General features: G+C 46.3%; 2 protein-coding genes across 3 annotated transcripts in view; one reads left to right on the forward strand and one right to left on the reverse strand.

Annotated features, from left to right (window-relative positions):
- TOP3A (DNA topoisomerase III alpha) lies at positions 1-20,379 on the forward strand. Of its 2 annotated transcripts, XM_060282395.1 has the most exons (20): positions 1-458; positions 557-813; positions 1,341-1,400; positions 2,323-2,396; positions 2,575-2,650; positions 4,019-4,127; positions 5,245-5,388; positions 5,958-6,128; positions 6,597-6,697; positions 6,784-6,858; positions 7,541-7,623; positions 8,252-8,459; positions 9,435-9,620; positions 10,355-10,484; positions 10,873-10,986; positions 11,077-11,242; positions 12,713-12,856; positions 14,000-14,122; positions 16,528-17,222; positions 18,278-20,379. In XM_060282395.1, exons 2-20 carry the CDS (start codon positions 625-627, stop codon positions 18,454-18,456), a joined length of 3,027 nt encoding a protein of 1,008 aa, XP_060138378.1. In that variant the 5' UTR covers positions 1-458; positions 557-624; the 3' UTR covers positions 18,457-20,379. The 2 variants fall into 2 exon arrangements, with proteins under 2 accessions (XP_060138378.1, XP_060138377.1); XM_060282394.1 differs by having other exon boundaries at positions 1-813.
- MIEF2 (mitochondrial elongation factor 2) overlaps positions 19,047-23,812 on the reverse strand; it is a 13,501-nt gene continuing 8,735 nt past the window's right edge. Inside the window, exon 4 of the mRNA XM_035131228.2 lies at positions 19,047-23,520. Coding sequence (XP_034987119.2) covers positions 22,463-23,520 — 1,058 coding nt within the window. The 3' untranslated portion in view covers positions 19,047-22,462. The remainder of the gene's footprint in view (positions 23,521-23,812) is intronic.

Consider the following 23,812-nt stretch of genomic DNA (forward strand, 5'->3'; position numbering starts at 1 on the left):
ATCAAGCAGCTGTTGAGGGGGGGGGCTTGTCCTTGAGGTGGGAGGGGCAGTGCTGGCTCTGGAGTTATAAGGCAGCCAGTGGGCGCCCCCTGGGTTTTACATGCCTGAATCCTGGTGGGCTGCACTCGAGTAGCATCTAGTGGTCAGAATCAGAACCGTGCTTTGACCAGGGACAGGCAGCGAAACAGATTTCCTCCACCTTGGACACTGAGGGAGACGCAGTCTGGTGCTGGTTTGAATGGCCTCCTCGTGGAACGGGAGTTCCTGCTGCTAGCAATGAGCGGAGCACGTTGGCAGTCCTCCTGGTGAGGAAGGTCCGCCCAAGGTTCCTAGTCCAACAGCCTTTGGTTGTCAAAAAACTCCATCTCTTTACAAGTCCACGTTTGTAAGAAATGGGAACCTGTGCACATCAGAACATCCGGCTGTTTTTGCAACCTTTCACGTTTCACCTGTGGCAAGTGAGCTGTCTTCCTCTGTATCCGAAACTTCGTTCTAATCCCGTATTAACCAACTTTTGGTGCTGATCCCATTGTTTCCATGGTGGCTTTATAAACAGATAAAGCAGCCTTGCGAAGAAGGCTCCATGATGGCTTGGCAGGCTGGGAATTGGGCCCAGCTCTCAGGATGATTGGTCAGAGCAGACTGTTTGCCCGCTGTGGAGTTGGATTGTTCTTCCGGTCCTGGAGTCTTTGCTTCTCTCAGGCTGCTGAGGGCACGATGGTCCGAAACATCCAGAAGGTTCTCTGTGTGGCAGAGAAAAATGATGCTGCCAGGGGGATTGCAGACATCCTTTCCAACAGCAGGATGAGGAGGGTAGGAGAGCGCAATAGTGATCCAATATTTATTTATTTGAATGTTGTCTTCCCCACCCTGAGGTTTGGTTGGAGGAGAGTAAAACTCATTCTACCGCTAAAACACAACACTCCTGATGAAATATTGGTCCGCAAAAAGAATCACAAACTGAAAAGCTGTACAGTGCTGGTAAAAAAGGTAGATTATTCAGACACTGTTAATACCTGAAGAAGTGTGTGGTGGCAGCTGAGGGCTGGTTCTAGGGCGACAGTATTCCCATATGGAAAAACTTATATCCAACCTGAGCGTAGTATGCAACCTGTGACCATTGCAGACATGTATTTTGCTGCATGTATATAACGCTCAAAAGATGCCAAATATCAGTCTTCCCAGTTATTGCCCACACAGCAGAATGTATGCTTATCGTGACTTCAGCAGTGCCTGAGTTACAGATGGGAATAATTTTAGACAGGATTACCCTCATTGTAAACGTTACACATCTTAGTTGTATATCAATCTAATTTGTTATGTCCTGGAATTCTTTTTAGAGAGAAGGGTTTTCCAGGTTCAATAAGATCTACGAATGCCAGTATCATATGTTTGGCCAGGTATGTATCCAGCTATCCTTTACCATTGGGCTTTGCTACTGATCTGGTGAAACTGTGTGTGAGCGAGAAAGAGAGGTGGGTTCTAATCCACATCAAATAATAGTGGTAGTTACTACAGATTTGCTGCACAGTCTGAAGCATGTCAACTCAGAAGTAAGTCCTGTCCTACTGAATTCACTGAGGCTTACTTAGGTAAGTGAGGTCAACCCCAGGAATCAGTGCAGATGCACCAGATGTGGTTCTTCTCTCTGTGCTCCTCCCAGTGGTCATTCCTCTGGTTACTTTCTACGGATACACAACCTGACGGTCTGTCTCCAGGCACTAGTGTCTCATGCAAGAGATTCCCACACAGTGGGTTGACATTGCCAGCCTTCACGTCACATTTGCAGACATTTTTGTAACACAGGGATGGTCTGCCAACGGGCCTGGAACCTGAAGCCAGCTCCCTATAGAGCAGGCTTCCTCAAACTCATCCCTCCAGATGTTTTTCGCCCAAACTCCCATGATCCCTAGCTAGCAGGGCCCAGTGGTCAGGGATGATGGGAACTGTAGTCTCAAAACATCTGGAGGGCCGAGTTTGAGGAAGCCTGGCATAGAGCATGTCCTTGGGGATTCTGCCAACTTCCATTCTGTGGAAGTGACCAATTAAGTATTTTTCATAAATTCCCCCTTGTAATTGTGAAGTGTGTGTGTGTGTATACACATGCACACACAAACTGAAAGTGTTTGAATTTGGGAAGTGCTCTGGTTCTTCCTTAGGAAGGCAGATTCATTTGTGCATGGCAGTAGGTGAACCCTATTTCTTGATCTCTTTACAATGAGCCTGAGAGGAGTTTAGCTTAGAAGCCCACTATGGGCGGAGGGTTTTAAGCACTTATTTGGCTTTGACAGGGAATAATCCTTGTTCCTCTGGATTCTGCAGAATGTAGCTGTGGTGATGACTTCTGTTTCTGGACATTTGCTGACTCAAGACTTTAAGATTCCGTTTCGAAAATGGTATGTATGAGTGGGTCTCTGAGGATAGTTCATATTTCTGTGTAGTTACATGCTGAGATTTGGAATACAAGCTGTAGGAAGTTGTTACCTTTATGTTTAGAAAGTGGAAGGCATTTCTTTAGACTTGCTACCTGCTTTTGTCTGTTGTTGTTTGACTGTATATTTTGCTGACACTCAGGCACAGCTGCAATCCACTTGTCCTCTTTGATGCCGAAATTGAGACATTCTGCCCTGAAAACTATACAGACATTAAGGTTTGTGTTGCTGCAATGCTTTCTGCTGTAATCCTCTACCATTATACCATCCTGTAATCTCTGAGGATCTTTGCTTAGTAATATTTTCCAGTTGGATCCCTTGTGCCTTCAGCAGGGGCAAGTTTACCCGCTTTTTGAGCAGGCCTTTTCGCAAACTGTTATGATAGCTTGAACCGGCAGTTGCACTCTGCAGTATTGTTGGCTCCTTTCTTGTTCACAAATTATGACTCAAGGCATTCTGCCCCAAGGCCAGACACCATAAATGTCACAATTGCTACCTCCGCATTGTACTGTGGATCAGAAATCTTGGGGCTTGCAAATCCATGCGATGGGATGTTAAACCATGTCAGTCTGTAATCAGAGCTGAACTCCCTCATCAGGCCTGTATATAGCAGGCTCTAATTTCCCCCTTTAAAACTGGCTAGCAGGTGATTGGGGGGCAGGTAAAACATTGTACAGTCGTGCCTTGGATCCCAAACGCCTTGGTACTCGAATGTTTTGGCTCTTGAACGCCGCAAACCTGGAAGTGAGTGTTCCGGTTTGCGAACGTTCTTTGGAATCCGAACGTCCGATGAGGCTTCTGCAGCTTCCAATTGGCTGCAGGAACTTCCTGCAGCCAATCAGAAGCCGCACTTTAGTTTTCAAACGTTTTGGAAGACGAACGGACTTCTGGAATGGATTCCATTCGACTTCCAAGGTACGACTGTACTGCATACTCTGAGGCACATGGGAACTCTTTATTTTAAATGTATATGCATCATCTTTCCACTCCTTAGTACTGTACTCACAAGGCAACTTAGAATCATAGACTTGTAAAATCAGAAGGGGCATCAAGGGGCATCTAGTCCAACCCTACAATGCAGTAATCTCAGCTAACATATCCATGATAGATGGCCAGCCAGCCTCTGCTTAGAAACCTCCAAGGAAGGAGAGTCCGTAACCTCCACAACTTAACAGTTACGTAGAACAGCTTTCTCCAGATAATAATAATAATAATAATAATAATAATACGAAAGCCAGAGAAGGCAAAGGGAGAACTGGTATCTTCTGTTCTCAAATGTCCCCTGAAATGCCTGATTCTGTACATATGTACTTGCTTTGGAGTAATCCCCACTGAAATCAGTGAGATTAGGTAGGTGTGCATAGATTTTATTGCGGTAGCAAAATCCTATGCATGTGTACTTGGAAGTAAGTCCCGTTGTTTTTTGCCTAAGCCTGGGAGCATGGTGTGTCTTGCCTGTTAACTGCCAGAAAGGTGTTCTGTGTCCTTGCCACCTGCTGATTACATGGTAGGCAGCAATTAAAACCAGCAGCATTGTGGGTGGCTTATTTCCCTGTTCTCTCATCTTGACTCACTACTTATTCCAGCGAACACTTGAGCGAGAAGTTCAGCAGTGCCAGGCTCTGGTGATCTGGACAGATTGCGACCGCGAAGGAGAGAACATTGGCTTCGAGATCATTAACGTTTGCAAAGCAGGTGTGTGGGGTTGTGGTGTGAGAATGTGACCCTCCTTAACAGAATCCTAGGTCAGTGAAATGCACGTAGACCAATCCTCTTCCTTTTAAAGCAGAGTCTTCCCAGATGCAGCCCAGTCTGTTCAATGCAGTGGTTCCCCCCCCCTCCACCTGAAATGCTTGTATTATAGTGGACCAAAAGCAGAGAATGTGGTGCCTAATAATCTAGGTTTCTCAGCCTGCTACCGAATTCTCCCACTCTTGCACAGTGATACATGCAGCACTGGGATTTATAGTGTACCCATTGTGTCCCTGACCATCGGTCTAGTTTGCTGTGGATTTTGTGGACCATCACATTTTCTAGTATCTACCTGGGAAGCCATAGACAAGGCTTCTGGAATTTGGCTCCTCCTGCATTCTGAAACAGCTATACCGTGTGCTTCAGTTAAGAGTTGGTCCTGATTCATAGTATCTGTACTGCAAAGCATGTGAATAGGAAGCAACATCTGCTTGCCATCTGGTAATGCTTCCCCTTTATTCTGTGCAAATGCAGCTGCTTCGGAGTATAGAAGGAGCTGAGTTTTAATTCAGAATTTGGCATGAATCAATCCTATTTGTGGAACAAAGGAATAGATCAGGCATCCCCAGCCTGCGGCCCTGCAGATGTTTTGGCCTCCATCTCCCATGATCCCTAGCTAACAGGACCAGTGGTTGGGGAAGATGGGAATGGTAGTCCAAAACATCTGGAGGGCCGAAGTTTGGGGATGCCTGGAATAGATACAAACTCTTATTTAGTTTGTCTTTGGAAATTACCTTCAGCAGTATTTCCTGGTTTTGAGATGGTCTTATGGACTACCCAAAAGCACATCTGGACCAGTGGTGGTCCACAAGCCACAGTTTTAAGGATTATTCATCTATTGGGCCTTGAGCCCAACATGCCTTAAAAGTATTTTCTCTCCTAATTCTTACCATGGCCTATTAAATCGACTTAAAAGCACCTTCTTAACAATAGCAGTATGAGGCAAAGATGTCAGCTATGTTTTGTGGACCACTGGGTGTTATTGAGATTTCTTAAATTATTTTAATCATGTTGCTTCCTCAGTCTAAATCTGCTATTAATCTCTCTTTCTGGTGGACAGTGAAGCCGAGCCTCCAGGTATTCCGAGCTCGCTTCTCCGAGATCACGCCTGGTGCCATCAGAACTGCCTGTGAGAATCTCACCCAGCCCAATCAGAATATTAGCGATGCTGTGGATGTCAGACAAGAGTTGGATCTCAGGATAGGTATGAGAGCAAAAGGCATAAGGGGTAGTTTATCCGCATATAAACACCTCTCATGCTATATAGATACTTGGGTCACAATGGATATTGTGGCATAAGTCAGTAGAGTCATACCTCGGGTTGAGTACGCTGCGGGTTGCATACTTTCAGGTTGTGTACTCGGCGGACGCAGAAGTGTTTACTTCCTGCTTCACATGTGCGCAGAAGCGCTCTATCGGCGCTTCACGCATGCACTAAAGCCCTGCTCGGGTTAAATACTTTTCGGGGTGCAAACAGCACCCCAGAATGGATTAGGTACTTAACCCGAGGTACCACTGTATAAATACAATACTAGCATGTTATTTGGAAAGATCTTTCAAAGCACAGGTATTTGCTCTGCATGTGGTGTGTTTCCAAAAATTGTGAGCTTTCTTGTAATGCACTGCTTGTTATATTTTCTGCTGTTGTTGTTGTTGTTTAAAAAACTTAAGTACTAGAAACATACTCTCATGGCTAGTCCTGTGCAGCAACACCTCTCTCTTCAGTACAGATGGATGCATGGCCATTTGGCTTATTTTCTCTTCTCTGCCTAGGTGCTGCCTTCACCCGATTCCAGACTTTGAGACTCCAGAAACTCTTCCCCAACGTTTTAGCAGAACAGCTGATCAGCTACGGAAGTTGTCAGTTCCCAACACTGGGGTTTGTGGTGGAAAGGTTTAAAGCCATTCAGGCCTTTGTTCCTGAGTTGTTCTACAAAATTAAAGGTATGTTTCAGAATATCAAATGCAGGAAGCGAAACATTAAAAAAAAAGGTTTTGCAATTTACCTTTTACTATTAAATAATGTAAATTGCAAAAAAACCTTTTTTATGTTTATAAAAATTGTTTTCCTTGTCAAAACATTTGTCTGCCGCTCTAGGAGCTTGCTTTTACCCACAAATAAATGTATTTATCATAATTTTGAACTTTGTGCTCTGTTGGGGTTGAGTGGAATCACCCTACCCCAGCACAATTCTGTATGTAAATATCAATGATGAGGAGCCTGTGGCGCTACAGGTGGTGGACCAACTTCAGCCAGCATATCCAATGGCCACAGATGATGAGCGTTGTACCGGTAGTCAAAACATCTGGAGAGCCACAAGCTTCTCACTGCTGCTTTGTGAGTGCATTGCTTCTGCGTTGTATGACCTTTGTGACGCTGGGTCTCAAAAGTGATCTGCCTTGTCTCTGCAGTGACCCATGACCACGAGGAAGGCACTGTGGACTTCAGCTGGAAGAGGAACCGTCTCTTCAACCACACAGCATGCCTTGTTCTCTACCAAATGTGCATGGAGGTAAGAAACTACATAGTCCAGTCTGCATTCTCTTAGCATTCCAAGGCCCCGAGAGAGCTCATTCTTGCCGCTTGTTTTTCTCTTAGGATCCAGTTGCCACAGTTGTGGAGATCGGGAGCAGACCAAGGAGTAAATGGAGACCCCTGCCACTAGACACCGTGGTATGTTTATGAAAAGAGGGTCCTGGCATTAGGACGTAACGGAAACGGTTCTCAAGAGAGCAACTAATCAAAAACTCTTACTTGGCTTCGTATTCTGAATCAATGTCCTATTGGAAAGTGTCAGAGAAAGAGGCTCAATGCAAATATTCTCTTTTTGAATGTATGAAAGATTTGGGTTTCTTAGGTTAAACCCTTGAATTCCCCAGCTTCATAACTCGTGGAATATTAAGTACAACATACAGGAGAAACAGGGAAGTATCTAAGTCTGAAAACCTCTGACATTGCCTTACGCAAAGCTTTTGGAAGATGCTGTTTCTATCTTTTACTAATTGAAACATGTGAGTATCAGGCCTACTGTTTCTTGGTGCTGAGACACCAGTGCTACAATTTTCAGAGTTTGGCGTGTTTACCAGAACAGTTTTCCCCAACCTGGTATCCTCCAGATGTTGCTGGACTACAACTCCCATCATTCCTGGCTGTTGGTTGGGGAATCATCAGCTGGCTGGGGCTGATGAGAGCTGCAGTCCAACAACATCTGGAGGGCACTTGGTTGGGGAAGCCCTCACAAGTATTTTAGACATGTTATAGTCTTTCTGAAGCTTATTTTAATGTCAAATTGCACATTGACCTTCTGGTGATGCAGTCATTGAGCATATATTTTCCCCATCTGCCTCTGATATAGGAACTTGAGAAGTTGGCTTCCCGTAAGCTGAAAATAAATGCCAAAGAAACCATGAAAATCGCTGAGAAGCTCTACACTCAGGGGTAAAAATTGCAGTACTTTGTGCGTGTTTGTTGTATAAAACATTCAGGTCAGTATTTCCAGAAGCAGACACAATGGAAGATGAGCGATGGATCAGGATCACATGGAAATCCTAATGGTTTATTATTATTATTACTATTATTATTATTCCACCCATCTGACTGGGTTGTTCAGGCCACTCTGGGAGGCTCCCAACTAAAAATAAAAGCACAATATGACACCACACACTAAAAAATTTCCCTGAACAGGGCTGCCTTCAGATGTCTTTTTAAAATCACATAGCTGTTTGCCTGTTTGGCATCTACTGGGAGGGTGTTCCACAGGGCGCAAATGACTATCAAAAAGGCTCTCTACCTGGTTCCCTGTAACCTCACTTCTCGCAGTGAGGGAACCACTAGAAGGCCCTTGGAGCTGGATCTCAGTGTCTGGGCTGGAGGATGGGGCCGGAAACTCTTCTCCAGGTATACAGGGCCAAAGCAGTGTTATGTCTCTGGCTTGTTGAGTGCTAATATCTGCTACTAAAAAACATTCAGCCTTTTAACAAAATTAGGTGTAGATTTGTTTAAAAGTAATGCTCATTTTATGTTATAAATTGTCATTTTTAATGGCCTTTTATTTCCTATTTTTAAGGTACATAAGTTATCCTCGAACAGAGACCAACATTTTCCCTAAAGACCTAAACCTCCCCAACTTGGTGCAGCTTCAAACGCAAGACCCTCGCTGGGGAGCCTTTGCACAAAGGATTCTAGACCAGGGTGGGCCGACCCCACGTAGTGGAACTAAATCCGATCAGGCTCACCCCCCTATTCATCCTACAAAATACGCGGGAAATTTGCAGGTGAGCCCGTGTGGTCGGGGTCGCTTTTTTCTTGCTTATTACACCATATGCTGCTTTGTTTACTCTTAAGAATGAATACATCTGACTGGCTGGATTGTTTTTCTAACTGCCACTTGGCAGAGGAGCCGTGACAGGTTATCCTCATTGAGAAACCTGATGGTGGAGCCTCATTTTAATTTTTTAAAGTATTTGTATGGTGTTGTGTCGTAAAAATTAAAGCGATTTATAGAAACAAAACCTTTAAAAAGACAATAAAAACTGTTTTAAAAAGGTTGAAAATAGGCATCAATTAACCATTGTGAAAGGATGTTTTCTTCATTGCCTGCATATGTCTGGCATTATGGAATCGCTTTCAGCAGGCATTTAGAAGTCAACACAGATGGTGCCTGCTGAATCTCTATTGGCAGAGTGTTCCACAGGACTGGACCGATAACACTAAAGCAGGCATAGGCAAACTCTGCCCTCCATTTATTTTGGGACTACAACCCCCATCATCCCTAGCTAACAGGACCAGTGGTCAGGGATGGTGGGAATTGTAGTCCCAAAACATCTGGAGGGCCGAGTTTGCCTATGCCTGCACTAAAGGCTTGTTTTTCCCTTGTTGTCAAATGAGCCTCGCCAACTTGGGAAATGACCGACGATGCTCCTGCGGACCAGCTGGGGCTTCCAAAGCCAAGGGCAGCCCCAGACAGAGCATGTTACAGTAATCTCAGCCTTATCATGATTTAAATAGCAGTCCATTTCAGGTGCAAGGGCATGCAAATTTGCCATTCAGATTAAAGTGCCGTGGCTATCGGAAGTTTGTGAAACACTCTAGAATCCTTTGCCGCTTGTTGTTTCTGCAGATATCTTTGTTTATTATATACCTGTTTTCTACCCTGCCCAAAGCTGCCTCCCTGAACTGAACCAGAAGCTGTGTTGTCTTCTCAAATGGCATTCACATATTATGCATTTTCCTTTGCACACTGTTAATAGGGGAATGACCAGCGGCTCTATGAATTCATTGTGCGTCACTTCCTGGCCTGCTGTTCACAAGATGCGAAGGGACAGGAAACAACTGTGGAGATTGACATTGCTAACGAGCGCTTTGTGGCTCATGGGCTGATGATCCTGGCCAGAAATTACCTAGATGTCTATCCTTACGAGAAGTGGAGCGATAAGGTGAGGGTGCTTGATCCTTCACTCATAGCAAGGACTTGGTGGGACTTGTTCAGTATGGTTGGACTCAATAGTGGGGTCAGCAACAGAGATCCCCATGGCCAAATCTGCCCCTCCATTTGTAAATGTCAAAGGCAAAAAAGAAAAAAAGACTTATGGAAACAGTACGGTGTACCAACAGAGCTTTTAAGACCGGTGGTAGCTATATGTTGGCTATCCACACACTCTACTCCCTTTTCATAAGAACATGTTTTTTTAATATAAAAAAAAAACCTCAACGTGTGGCAGTTGACTTGCAATGACTTCGGTACAGTGGTACCTCGCAAGACGAATGCCCTGCAAGACAAATTTTTCGCAAGACGAATGCGCCTTGTGATCTGACGGTGACTCGCAAGACGAATTCGTTTTGCGAAAAATTCGTCTTGCGCATTGCAGTTTCCCATAGGAATGCATTGAAATTTAATGCGTTCCTATGGGCAAAAAAAGAAATTTCAATGCATTCCTATGGGAAACCGCGATTCGCAAGACGAATTTTTCGCAAAACGAATTGACTTGTGGAACGAATTAAACTCGTCTTGCGAGGCATCGCTGTATATCGCGATATAGAGTGAAGTTGAAAACCAGATATTGCCCAGCCCTACCCCTTATTCCCTTTTTTCTAAGTTAAGCAACTCCAGATGTAGACGTACCTCACTGTGTCGTTTCTTTCTCTGTCTGTCTCTCCCCTTGCCCCACAGGTCATCCCAGTTTATGAGAGGGGGTCTCGCTTTCAGCCTACCACAGTGGAGATGGCTGATGGGGAGACCAGCCCGCCCCAGCTGCTTACAGAAGCTGACCTCATTTCCCTCATGGAGAAGCACGGCATTGGTTAGTTCCCTACAGGCAGTTCAAGGGAAGTGTAATCACATGTCTCAAGACGCTCTGTACACCACACCTAAACTTTTGGCAGTGTGCGGAGAACTTACACGTATTGTGGGATGGGCATTTTGGTGATAAAAGGGGACAGTGGAGGATAAGTGAATGGGGAAGGAGCTGTGGATTCTGGGGATACTGGTGAACAGTAGGTGCAGGGGTTGATTTGTGCTGTAAGTGTTGCGAGCGGCAAAATGCAGTATCCCTGCTTATTACATGCATCAGTTTGCAAGTCTTTTAAGCAAGCGTGTCAGTAGTGAATACAGTTCTCTGTATTGTGCGAGAAATAATGGCAGGAGGTCCCTCATTGCTGATGAGTGCTAACCGGAACGATTACTTTCAGGGACAGACGCCACCCACGCGGAGCACATTGAGACCATCAAGTCCCGCATGTACGTGGGGCTCACCCCGGAGCAGAGGTTCCTTCCTGGGGAGCTGGGAATGGGGCTGGTAGAAGGTAAGGATGGGCCTTCTATGTGAGCTTTTAGGATTGCTCTTCCTCACATCCTTTCCCTCACCACAAGGTGTTCCCCACCCCACCCTCCAGGCTACGATGCCATGGGCTACGAGATGTCTAAGCCTGACCTCCGAGCCGAACTGGAAGCTGACCTGAAACTGATCTGCGAGGGGAGGAAGGAGAAATCTGTTGTGCTGAGGGAGCAGATCCAGAAGTACAAGCGAGTCTTCATCGAAGCTGTCGAGAAGGCAAAGAAGTGAGTGATTTCCTGCCTCTCTAGGACTAGGCACCGCCCAAGCCAGGAGAGGCAGCTGAGCTCCTCTGTATCTCATTGCTTTGCAACATCGTGGTGGCTCTTATTACTGATGTGGTTCCAATAGACATGAGGTGCACAAATATCTCTTCTTCCCATGGAGTCATCAGTATTGGCTCCTCATGTGCACAGTAGGGAATATACATTTTGTAAATGAAAGGTGCCTTTGTCAGGGCTCGGGAACCTCCCCCCCCCCCCCCCCGTTGGGGCAGGGGTCAGCAAAGGGGCCGGTCCACTGTCCCTCAGACCTTGTGTGGGGACGAACTATTTTTTTTTGGGGGGGGGGACAAAAACAAATTCCTATGCCCCATAAATAACCCAGAGATGCATTTAAAATAAAAGGACACATTCTACTCATGTAAAAATACACTGATTCCCAGACCGTCCGTGGGCTGGAATTAGAAGGCGATTGGGCCGGATCCGGCCCCCGGGCCTTAGTTTGCCTGCCCATGTGTTGGGGGCTACATGCTATCAGTGGGCAGCAGCAGAGACAAAAAAGTGAGCAGGGCAACCCTTTTCTGTCTTTCTGTCACCACCACCACCCCTCTCACCTAATTCCCCCCACCCTTTCCATCTACATGAAATCAGGCCAAGTGCTGCTGGTCGTCCACTCCTGAAGTGGATAATGGAATATAGACTGGGTGTGGTCATCATTGCTGTACTACTATAGGTATTTATTGGCACAAGATGAATTGCGTAAATAAATGCCAGAAGTGCAATTATTTTATGAGTGAGCTGTCCACTCCCAGTCCGTTCATAACATTGGCAGTCTGCTGGGAATGCCTCGCTCTGCCTGTATTCACGTGTACACCCTTTCTGTAATAATGTGATGCACCTATTGTCCCCTCTCAAACTGCTTTTAGCCTCTCTTAGGAAAGATAATTTCTGCATTATGCTCTTCTGTATTTATTCATACCTCCCAAGTTAGGTGAGCAGTTAATACATCTGATAACATAGACTCTTGCTTTTATTCTTTCATTCCCTCCCATTTTTCCTTTTACCCATCATTTTCTTTTGTCTTCTACATTTATTCCCTGGCAAGAGCCACTTCCTCTAGCACAAGGATGGGTGGGAGGAGTTGCCTTTTGAATGTTGCAGGACTCTAGCTCCCATCATCCTCAGCCAGCATGGGATGATGGGAGATGGAGTCCAACAGCCTCTAGAGGGCCATAGGTTCCCTGTGCTTGCTCTAGAATTTTTCTCTCTTTGCCTTTTTAAGGAGTCTTGCCCATCCCTTCAGAAACTGGGTCTCTGGCATGGCCTTCCACAATCTTTCCTGCTAAGGAACGAACGAACGCTGATTTGCCTGCGTCTTGTTTTCTGCGCAAATACTTATAAACCCACTAATCCTTTGAGCTGAAACAGCTGGCAGCCGGGGAAAACAAGTGCAGCTTTGTCTGTTTGTCTTTACAGGCTGGATGAGGCTCTGTCTCAGTATTTTGGAGAAGTGACCCACGTTGCACAAGAAGAAGAAATCTACCCGGCAATGCCAGATCCTGTTAGGAAATGTCCACAATGCAATAGCGACATGGTCTTGAAGACCAAGAAGAATGGAGGGTCAGTACAGGGGCAGTCTGTGGGAGGGTTGGGCAGCAGGCAGGCACGGCGGTGGGATCTGCCATGTCTGGATCCCAGCAAGATCCCACCGCCCAAGGTAGTCACCTCAGTGTGCCTAATGATAACCCAGCTCTGGGTCAATATGAGAGTAAACAACCTGACATTTTAAAACAGAACCCAGCTTACAAACGAGTCTGCAAATACTGGTACATTTGTTCACAAAAAATGCTTTACTAGTCAATCTGTCAATACATACCTGCAAGTGACTATGGAACTTAAAGGGGGGGGGGAGAGAAATGAGCCCATTGTCTTTCTTGGTCGTCTGGAGGTGATTGTTACTCACCATGGGCGACCAGATAGGTAGCAGTTCCGAGACCTGCTTAGAGAGCATTCCCTTGAAATTCTGCCCGAGGGACAGTATTCCTTCTCTGCTAATTAATATTTGCAGAGTTCAAGGCTGCGGAAACTTTGGCTCCCCAGGCCTCCCTATTTGGCCTGCCACACTGTTTTATGTTAAGCCACACCCACCTGTTTATGTTAAGCCACACCCACCTGACATCAGGTGTGGGATGGGTAGAGAAGCAGCTGAATCCTGGGCTGAAAAGCAGGATTGAACTCCCTGGCGGGGTTTTGAATGAGAAGCAGGTCCCCAAATGGGTTAAAGGTAGGACCTGAGACTGAAAATATTGAATATGACTTGTGTAGACCATTCCAAAGCAATGGTCTGACTTCCTATGCCCCTAATTACAGTTGCAGTGTGATGCCAACCCACACATTCAAAGTCTGCAAATAACCACTTGCCTCGTCACCTGGGACAAGCAAGAATGACCTTTAGGTGACCAGACAGGGATGCGTTCATCAGGGGAAGACACTTGGGTTCTTTCTCTACTCCCTGCCCCGCCTCTGAAGAGTCCCTATACTACAATTGGCCACACAGATATATCTATGGGGAATCAAGAGTAGTTAATTTTCTGTGGGCTAGTCACCCTGACGTTTCTACCCTGTATAGACTTCTCAGGATTTGAATATGGGACCACCTGCATGCAAAGCAGATGCTCTTCCACTGATCTACAGCCCCTCCCACAGTTCCTCCCCTATTCTGTTTCTTTTTAACGCTTTTTCTTTTTTTAAAAAAATCCCCAGGTTTTTCCTCAGCTGCTTGGGCTATCCCACCTGTAAATCCGCTGTGTGGTTCCCCGATTCTCTGCTGGAAGTCAGCAAGGACGACTCCATCTGCGAAGTGTGCAGACCACACCCGGTGCACATGTGAGTGTTTTCCTAAAGACGGGGCGGCACTTTGGTTCCGTTCACGTCACAGTTTGGGGTGCATACCTAGCGGGAGGTTTCTGAAGTGGTTGAAGGTTCAGGTGGAATTGTCTCCTAAGAGGCAGGAGAAGTGTATTTGCAGTACAGTCAAGTAATAGATCCGCTCCCCCCCCCCACATTAGAAGGTATTGTAGCAGGTGGTTGCCCTGCTATAGAGTGTGGCACATGACCCATGTTCTGCAGCAGCTATTGAAGTGGGAGGTGCAGGGGGCGAGTTGCAATTTCCCCCTCCATTGTAAAACAGGTTGCTCAAGTGTCCCACATTTTCCAAATGCTCAGCCAAATCTGCAAAATCAGGACACCGGGTTGTAGCTGGGGACAGTGAGGGTATTGTTTTTGTTATCATGGTACGTATTTTTGTAGTTTAATATTATAAACAGGGTGGACAGAAATCATGGTTTTTATTTAAAAAAAACAACACTTTTTTATTTAAACCGGATTTTTAAAATAAAATGCTTTTGGAGGAAAAATCTTTCTAAAGATAGTTTTCTATTTAAGTTACATTCTAGTCCAAAGGCTATTCATCAGGAAATAAGGATTTGTTTTAAGTTTTTCATATGTACTAAAACTCAAGTCTGTTGTTTTGTTTTGTTTTTTTAAACCGTTTAACCACATCAGTTATAATGTTACTGTTTTAGTTCAATAATTTGTTTAAATTTGTTATTAAGGAAATGATTATTTTTCTCATTTCAGTAAAGTACAGCAGAAAAGTTGTCCAAATATAAGCAGTTAACTTATTAAACTTCACAATAATTTCATAATTATCTGTCAGTGTATTTCTAATAGTAGAACCAAATCAGTCATTTTTGATAGAACTGTAAAAATGACTCTGAAAATTTATGATTCCAAAAATGAAATCTTCATCTGGTTGTCAGTATTAAGAGGATGCCAGCAAAGTTGAACCTTTCTGTAAAATATAAATAAAAAAGATTTAAATCAAGTCTTACTGACTAGTGATTTAAATCAAGTCTGACTGGCTAGTGATTTAAATCGTGATTTAAATCAATTTGATTTAAATCAAATCCATCCTGATTGTAAGCTGCCCTGTGATCATCGGATGAAGAGCTGTATAGAAATTGAATTAATAATAATAGCCAACAAGCTTCTACTCACAATAGAACCATAGAATTGTAGAGTCGGAAGGGTCATCTAGTACAATTTCCCGCAATGCAGGTGGGCATGTATGGGAATTGAACCTGCAACCTTGGTGTTACCAGCACCATGAGCTGACCAGTTGAGACCTGTTTTGAGCAAACTAACATTGGATACAATCCAACTGGCCTGTGCTATGTGGGTTAGGTTTCCTTCCTGAGCAAGACCTTTATGTGCACATTTTAAAAAATAATAGCCAGAGTGCCCTCTTTGCAGGACTTTGGAAGCTGACTGTCAAGGGCATCCTTAGAATGTCCAATCTCCTGCTCAGTGCAGGATCTAAAATGCAGTATGCAAATACAGTGGTACCTTGAGTTACAAACACTTCAGGTTACAAACGCTTCAGGTTATAAACTCCGCTAACCTGGAAGAGTTACCTCGAGTTGAGAACTTTGCCCCAGGATGAGAACGGAAATTGTGTGCCGGCGGAGCAGCGACAACAAGAGGCCGCATTAGCGAAAGCACTCCTCTAGTTAAGAACAGTTTCAGGTTAAGAACGGATCTCCAGAACGAATTAAGTTCGTAACTAGAGGTACCACTGTACCTCCGTCAAAGATCACATCGCTTCCCACGGGTCTGTTCCACCGTTGAACAGTTCTTATAATTAGGAAGCTTCTCCATAGTGTTCAGCCAAAATCTGCTTCTCGGAAATTTCCAAACATTGGTTTTAGTCCTGGCCTCTGGAACAGCAGAGGATAACTGCTCCATCCATTGCTTGGCAGGCCTTCAGTTGCTTAAAGACAGCTATAATGAATAAAAGCTTAGAGGCAACTGCTTGAACTGTGATCTAGTAAATAACACAATACAGTGGTATCTTGGTTCTCGAACGGCTTAGTTGCCGAACTTAGTTCCGCTTGAGTGCAGGAAGCTCCTGCAGCCAACTGGAAGCCGCGCCTTGGTTTTTGAATGGTTTCGGGAGTCAAATGGACTCCCAGAACGGACTAAGTTAGAGAACCAAGGTACCACTGTATGGACTAGTTCACTGGTGGGAAACCTGTGGCTCTCCAGGTGTTGTTGTACTCCTGCTCCCAGCTGCCCTAGCCAGCACGAACGAATAAGAGTTGGGGATGATGGGAGTTGTAGTCCAGCAGCGTTCAGAGGGCCACAGCTTCCCCACCCCTGGGTCTATCTGTTGCTGTCTACACTGGCCAGGAACAAGCCCAGTGCTAACTTGTAACACCTCTGTTGTTTAGGTTGAAGATGAAGTTCAAGAGGGGCAGCCTCCCTGCCATAATGCCCCTGGAGTTCGTGGGCTGCATCGGAGGCTGCGATGAAACCCTCAGGGAGATCCTGGATCTGAAATACCTTCAAGGGCCACCAAGACCTTTGCAGACAACCAGCCAAGCAAGCAACCTCTCACAAGCCAACAGCACCAACAGCAACCGGAACAGCCACAGGGCACTCCCAAATGCTCCCCAAGGCCCTCCTGCACGGGCTGCTCGAAATCCTCCCCCTGCACTTGCCAGTTCTGGCGGGAACAATGCGGTGGTGTGCAACTGTGGGGAGGAGGCTGTGCTGCTCACTGTCCGGAAAGAAGGACCCAACCAAGGCAGGCAGTTCTATAAATGCAGCGCTGGCAGCTGCAGCTTCTTCCTGTGGGCCGATCAGCAACCAGACAGCAGGGACACTGGGGTGCCCAGGGGCTTTGCACCCCCTCCAGGCCCCTTCGGTAGAGGGGAGAGGGGCTCAGGGCGCTCTTGGAGTGACGGCTCTGACCCTGGAGGGGGAGGAGGCGGGCAAGGAGTTGTGTGCAGGTGCGGCCAGCCTTCTGTCACCAGGACAGTTCAGAAAGAAGGACCCAATAAAGGACGTCAGTTCCACACCTGCTCCAAGCCAAGGGAACAGCAGTGTGGCTTTTTCCAGTGGGCGGATGAAAACACGGCACCAGGTAAAGAAAGGGGTCTAGATGGTTTTTTTGGGGGGGGGGAGAGAGACTCTAGAGAGTTGTGTTAAAATCAGCCGTGTGTGGAGGCTTCCTGGGAGAAAAGCTGGCAGGGGAAGATGAATAATCATACCTGCATTACCCTGTCTGAGCTCTTTACAGGAAAGGTGGGGTACAAATGCAGGTAACTTGAAGCTCTGTGCCCTTTTTGGATTGAAGTGGCAGGGAATTGCCAATATCCTATGTGGCTTCGCTTGCGAACTTACCTTCCCAGGTAGGTTCCAGCCGACCTGCTAGATCCTTGAAGATTCTACTTTTTAAAATACTGTATTTGCCTGTTCTGAGGTTTCAGCACACAGCTGGCAGCAGAGGGAAATTCAGCAGTCCTGTATTCAAGCTGCTTGCTCTCTCCGTTTAACCAGCCCTGGGCTAGCAAGGATGGGGAAAGGGCAAATCCCTAAAAAGTTTTTCCCCCTGGTTACTGTAGGTGTAGGTGAACTAGAGTAAACAGGCTGGAAAAATTATTCAGGTCTCACAGTGCAGCAGACCACCCCTCAGAGCTGAGAAGGGGGAGGGGGCAAGATGCCACCATCAACAATATACTTTGGTCTGCCTTGTATAAGTTGGCTGCTTATATTCTAACAACATGACCCCCTTTTGGGGGCAGTGACATCCTTGAGGTCTTCCTGTGGTGTCCATGAACACCCACTCCCTTCGTCATGTTGTGGTGTGCATCATTACCTTTTTCTCTGTTAAAAATATGTAAAATAGCGTCACTCTTCCAACTTCCTCTTTCAGCTTTCTCCCACTTCCAGTTTCAGCAATACTTGCTTTCAAAGGCTCAGATTTAATTTTACAGGATCCAGCACTGACGCAGATCCCTTGAAAAAGGAAAGTGTGCATGTGTGTCCTTTCTCTGTCTCAAAGTGGGGGAGCGGAGAGCTACACACTCAAAATTTCCAAAGTGTCCACAACCCAGGAAAAAAATGGCAGCCCCTCTTCTATGGCACACTTCTGTCATTTGAAGTAATCTTAAATGTTTTCCTTCTCTTTATCCCCAGACGCCACCTTTCCTTCAAACCACTTAACAAACAAAGGGAACACGAGAGGCTCAGGAACTAAGACTAAAAGATCAGACAGCGATTCTTCCGCGAGGGCGCCCACTACCAAGAGGCCACGGACTTGCGGGATTTGCCACCAACCTGGCCATACCAGGAAGACATGTCCACAGAATCACTGAAGCAGCCCAGCCCCCAAAATTTGACCCAGGACATCCCTTCAGAAGGATGAGGGACGAGAGGAAACTCTTACAATGCAACAAGGAAGTGTTTGCCTGGAATATCGGAAGCCTACTTGCAAGCATGGTTCCTTTTGTGGCCAGGCCTTCACATTCTTCCAGTGCTGGTGGAAGGTCAGGTCTGCTTTCTATGAGCCAGGCACAGCACAGGCCTTTGCTCTCTTAGCTGTAATGCATTCAAGAGCCAGACAATTTTGAGGCAGTAGGAAGTCTGCCCACTAACACCTCTTTATGCAGCAGCTTACAGATCTCCCTTTTTATCTTTCATTAAGTATTTTCCCTCCTGCCTGACCAGTAGAAAGCGCAAGAGACTTTTCTTTCCTGTCAGTTATTCTATAATCCGTATATTCTTTGGAACGAGCAAAGAATTCTTGCAAAGGCAAAGATAATTCACCTGAAGTGCCTGTTTCTTTCCAATGACACACACTGGCTTGAAGAGGTCTGCGGTCCGAGACCTTGTGCCAAACGCACCCTCAAGAAGAGATGTCAAACAAGACTACAATGCGCAGCTCTACTGTTTTTTGGGGTGCAGGCTGTGGCTGTGATTTACAAACCCTCATCTTACTTTTTCATGGGTCCTGAACTATGTGTGTCGCTTTTCCAAAGCAATAGCCACTAGTACAAAGGTTTTGTGACTGAAAGAGCTGTCGAGCCTGCTGCTCTTCCCTAGAAAACGTTAAAAGTCAGTGTACTAACAATGGTGGAGAACGCAACAGCTTTGTTTACTGAACGCCACTAGGTATGCCACCTCCATTCCGAGAAGTCCTTGAGGACAGCAAGCCTCAGCACCTTATATAAGAGGAAGAGGGATGTGGGATGCAGACAACATCTCTACAACTCACGTTGTTGTCTGGTAAACGTTCTGATTAAAAGCAAACAGCTTCCTGATTACAAACTGGTTCGGGTAATTTGACATGTGGTACGTGAGGTTTTGGTACTGTGCCTCATTTTATAACCAACAGCCAGAGTATCACAGATTGCACAATGAAAGATGGTGTAGTGCTCTTCCCCCTCTCCAGGGAAGGAAGAGTGAGGCACATAGCTATGGCGGGAACCACCGGGACTAACGTCTGTGTTTCTGTTAAAATGCTGCCTGCTTACTTTCAAGCCTTTCCTCACCACTCTGAAAGTGCAAAGCTCCCCCTTTTTGGCTGTGAAAGGTTGCTTCCTTCCCTTGCCTTTTTTGCTTCAAGAAACCAGGGCCTGCAGATCAGCCAGCAATGCCCTCCCCTCCATTGTTCTCCAGTGGTGGAATGCTAAGTATGTTGAAGTGTTGAAACTAACGTGACATCACAGTGCTGACACAGTCTGGTTTTGTGGGGCTTGTTCGTTCTTCCTCTTGCAAGGTGTGGTCAAAAACATTTCTGCAAAGCTCCAGGAATTGAATCAGGCTTAAAATATACTGTGAATAGGATGCAGTTGTTGTTTTTTTGCATATAGCCTTTGCCTTTATTTTTACCTAGAGCATATGGGAAAATGTTTCCTCTCCCTTCTGTACAGTAGTCTCTAAGGGAACGAGAGCATATCACATACGCCATAGAAATCATGCCATCATCCCATGCCTCATCCGAAATACAGTCATACTTCGGGTTACAGACGCTTCAGGTTGTGCGTTTTTGGGTTGCTCACTGTGCTGAACCCGGAAGTACCGGAACGGGTTACTTCTGGGTTTCAGCGCTTCTGCGCATAGCACAGTTTAGCAACCCAAGCGTCCACTGTACCACCGGTGTGTGTGTGTGTGTGTGTGTGTGTGTGTGTGTGCACTGTAAACCTGGTTAAAGTTTCCAAGATTCCCTCATCCAACAGTATGCACAAACCTGCTTCTCTAAAAAAAAAAACAGCATTCACTTTTCCTTATTCAAATTTTGCAGGCTCCTTACTATAAAAGCAATTCATGTCTTACGATCAGATCAGCAAGATTTTGGCAATACATTCCTATTATCAGCCTCCTGTGCAAGTTCCAGGGATGAATTTAAGCTTTGTTTCACTCACAAAAAGCCCACTATACAGCAATTTCTGCCCATAATCATTCATTCTTTATTTCATTTGTGACATCAGCTCAAGCCCTTGCACATTTCCGATTAATATTGCCACTATATAAACACATTTTAGCAGCAAAGTTTCCTTACGTAGTTGTGGTTGTTCCTTCTAGCCAGAAAAGCCGGCTAGAAGATTTCAACCACAGTAAAATCGTAAGGGAAGAGCAGGGAAACTTCTGCTTGTACATTCTGTACATTCAGACGAGGAACAAGGGAACCTTTGCCCTCCCGAATGATGTTGAATTCCAACTGTCATGAGCCCCAGCAAGCATAGCCCAGAGTCAGGGACAGTGGGAGTTAGAATCCCAACAAATTCTGCAGGACCACAGCTTCTCTGCCCCTACTTTAGATATTTTCTGTGCAAAACCACTGCACAGGATCATAAGTTCCAGTTAAGAGTAGGAGGAGGGGGGGGAAGGTATAGCACTCTTCTGTATATGGCTTTTTGCAACAATTGTGGTTTTCTATACGTCAGAGTATAGGCAAAGATCTCTAGAGAAACACAATCCTGAACAGTTATCTCTTGAGAGAACGCTATGAACTGCTTCTATTCCCAGTTAAAGCCAATAAGGTGGGTAGGTACCTTTCCCTTTTGCATTCTACAGGGAATGTACACACTCCTAAAAAAAAATATTGCAGACTATGATGGTTTATGGCAAGCACTGCTCGGGGAACAGTCACAAATCCTTGAGAGGCTCACTAAACCAGGCTTGTTTGTTCAGAAAAGCCGATGTGCACACAAGCTCTCTTGCAGCCTTGTCCCGTGTCCAAACCCATGACTATACCTTTGTGTCTCAGCAGCAATGACCTCTACGTTTCAACAAGTGCAGAACTAAGCAAGGCATACAGAGTCACACACCTACGAATTGCAAACTTTTGATTTTGATACAGGTTAGCCTCAGCAGGAACACTTCAAGTTGGCGCTACAATGGGAATTCAGACCTCTTTAAATGAAGAGTTACGGCTGAGACAATTGCACTTTCCAGTTTACCCAAGTAGAGAGTTGAAAAATACCCAGGATTTAGAGACCTCTCTCCCCACACCCCAACTGTCCTTTGGCACTTGATTAAATTTCTAGCACTGGTGTCGTTATATCTAACAGGTGGGGGGACGGGGACAAAGTTGTGTAGTTTTGCGCCCCATGAGGTAGAGAAGGGAGCCCCATCATTTCAGTTTCGGGATGTGCTCTGAGCAGGAAAGGCCAATGGGGGGGGGGGTCGTTTTATTTTTAGCCACCTGCTATTTAAAAATAAAGAGTGAAAACAACAGTGAGTCACACTGTGCCACAAAGAACATAGCCACAACCATTTGCAGATAGTGAGACTTAGTTTTTTGGGGTGCTCATTCCAAGCACCTGGATGAGGCCTGGAAATCACAGGTGGGAGGACTTTCTGCTGCCTGTGTGGTGACGGAGAAGCAGCTGCTTTAGCACCAAAGGTGAGATCCTCACTGATTCAGCAAAAGCCTACTGAAGTCTCCACCCACCCCAGGCATCTCTTCCAGGACTTCCACATAGTGCAATAAAACAGACTCGCCCCATACATACAAATTACAGATAATGGAGCCTTATATTTGGGGTGCTGCTAGGATACTGGGCCCCTATAGGTCCGTTTCACGACGGTCCAATTACGTAGGGACGGATAAACCAGCTAGGAGGAGGCAAAGACCCCCTTCCACCCTGATTCAGTAATCCTACAGAATATCATGGGATGTAACCACTGGAAAGTAACACTACCTGCCCTAGATTTCAGAAATATCTAGGTCAGAGGGAAAGGTTCCCATTTTTCAACCTAGGCCCTATTTTACTTTGAGAATACTTCCATTCCATTAGGGTGCAAAGAATTGCATCACGGGGATTCTGTCTGACCCCCAACGGAGATGAGTGAAGTTTTCGCCACCGAGTCGCCTGTTCATAAGCAGAGTCCAGCTGCCAGATCTGGCTCCGCTAAAGCCTCGTACAAGGTGTAGCCGATCTCTTCAATTTCCTCCGAGGCCAGGTGGCCGAGAAGGTTTATCCTGCTGTCGAAGAAGCAAGGGAGGGAAGCTATCTCCAAGTACTGGACCAGTTCCTCCAGCACCTGCTGGCACCTGTCCGCCAACGCTGCCTCTGACCAATCGGTTTCGGTTTCGCTCAGGTGTAGGATGGCGTGAGTCAAGTGGGTGCTGCCCAGCTTGCTCCAGGAGGGATGGTTTTCGAAGATGACCTTCAAGATGTTGAGGCAACCCTGCCGGGCACCATCATCTCCGGCGTCGAGGTCTTTCAGCGCCGAGACCTCTGCTGCGTAAAAGCTCCGTTGCCAGAGGTTCTCCACCGGTTTTACAAAGGATGGAGGAAGAAGGGTTTTATCCCCCTCTTCGACCATGGGGCAGAGGTTTATGTCCAGGCGGATCTGGGCATGCCGGACTTCCAACTTAAGCTCTTTGGGATCCATCACAGGCCTGATGACGCAATCCAGACTGCTGCCAATCACCGGCCAATTAATAGAGGCCACCAAAACGTTATGGAGGGTCTTGTTGATGGTGTTGGACGAGAGGTACCCACCCACCACGAACCTGTCCCATGGGCTGATTCCGCGCGGGAAATACTCCAGGCCAGTCCGCCTGACCATCCCGAAACAAGGGTCATTCACAACCGTTTGTTCTCCGGGGATCAGGAGCCAAAGGTCGGGTTCCAGCATCAACGGAAGCATGAAGGCCACCTCAAGGCGGTTGCTGATGATGAGGTCGTCGCAAAGGTAGCCGCTGAGGAACGCCTGTCCAAAGGGCAGCTCTGGGTACTTGTTTTTCAGGAACTTCTGCAGCTCTCCGCAGATGTCCCCTGCCAGCTGCTTCCCCAGAGCCTTCTCCTCCTCGGAGACGGAGACATGGTCCCTGTAGTAGGAGAGAAGCTTCTCTTGAAGCGTCAGGCACAGCCGAGCCCTCGGTTCCACCAGGGGGGCCTCAGAGGGCAGGGCACCGCTTTTGGGGTCTGCAAGGGAGGAGAGAACAAAGGTTTCAGATGGCTGGGGCTAAGGATATTTGACAGGCTTCGCCAACCTGGGGACCTCCAGAAATCCCAGGCAGCAGAGGTCCCAAGATACTTATGGCAGGCATCTCAATGCAAGCACCTTCCTTATATTTGGCAAAATGGGTGCTGGAAGCCGCTCCATTCAGAAGCCTGGCCACTGTTCTGCACTAGCTGTAGCTTTCTGAGCAGCATCAAGGGCAGACCTGCATGGAGCCCATTACAGTAATCTAGGCTGAAGGTTCACCAACGCATG

Source organism: Zootoca vivipara, chromosome 14, assembly GCF_963506605.1.
Source record: "Zootoca vivipara chromosome 14, rZooViv1.1, whole genome shotgun sequence".
NCBI classification, from domain to species: Eukaryota; Metazoa; Chordata; class Lepidosauria; order Squamata; family Lacertidae; genus Zootoca; species Zootoca vivipara.

Excerpts from the sequence above, each read along its gene's own strand:
- TOP3A (XM_060282394.1), top strand. The coding sequence starts at position 625 with ATGATTGGTCAGAGCAGACTGTTTGCCCGCTGTGGAGTTGGATTGTTC. Across the intron at positions 5,389-5,957 it reads AGAGTTGGATCTCAGGATAG|GTGCTGCCTTCACCCGATTC; the intron begins GTATGAGAGCAA and ends TTCTCTGCCTAG. Across the intron at positions 6,698-6,783 it reads TCTACCAAATGTGCATGGAG|GATCCAGTTGCCACAGTTGT; the intron begins GTAAGAAACTAC and ends TTTTTCTCTTAG.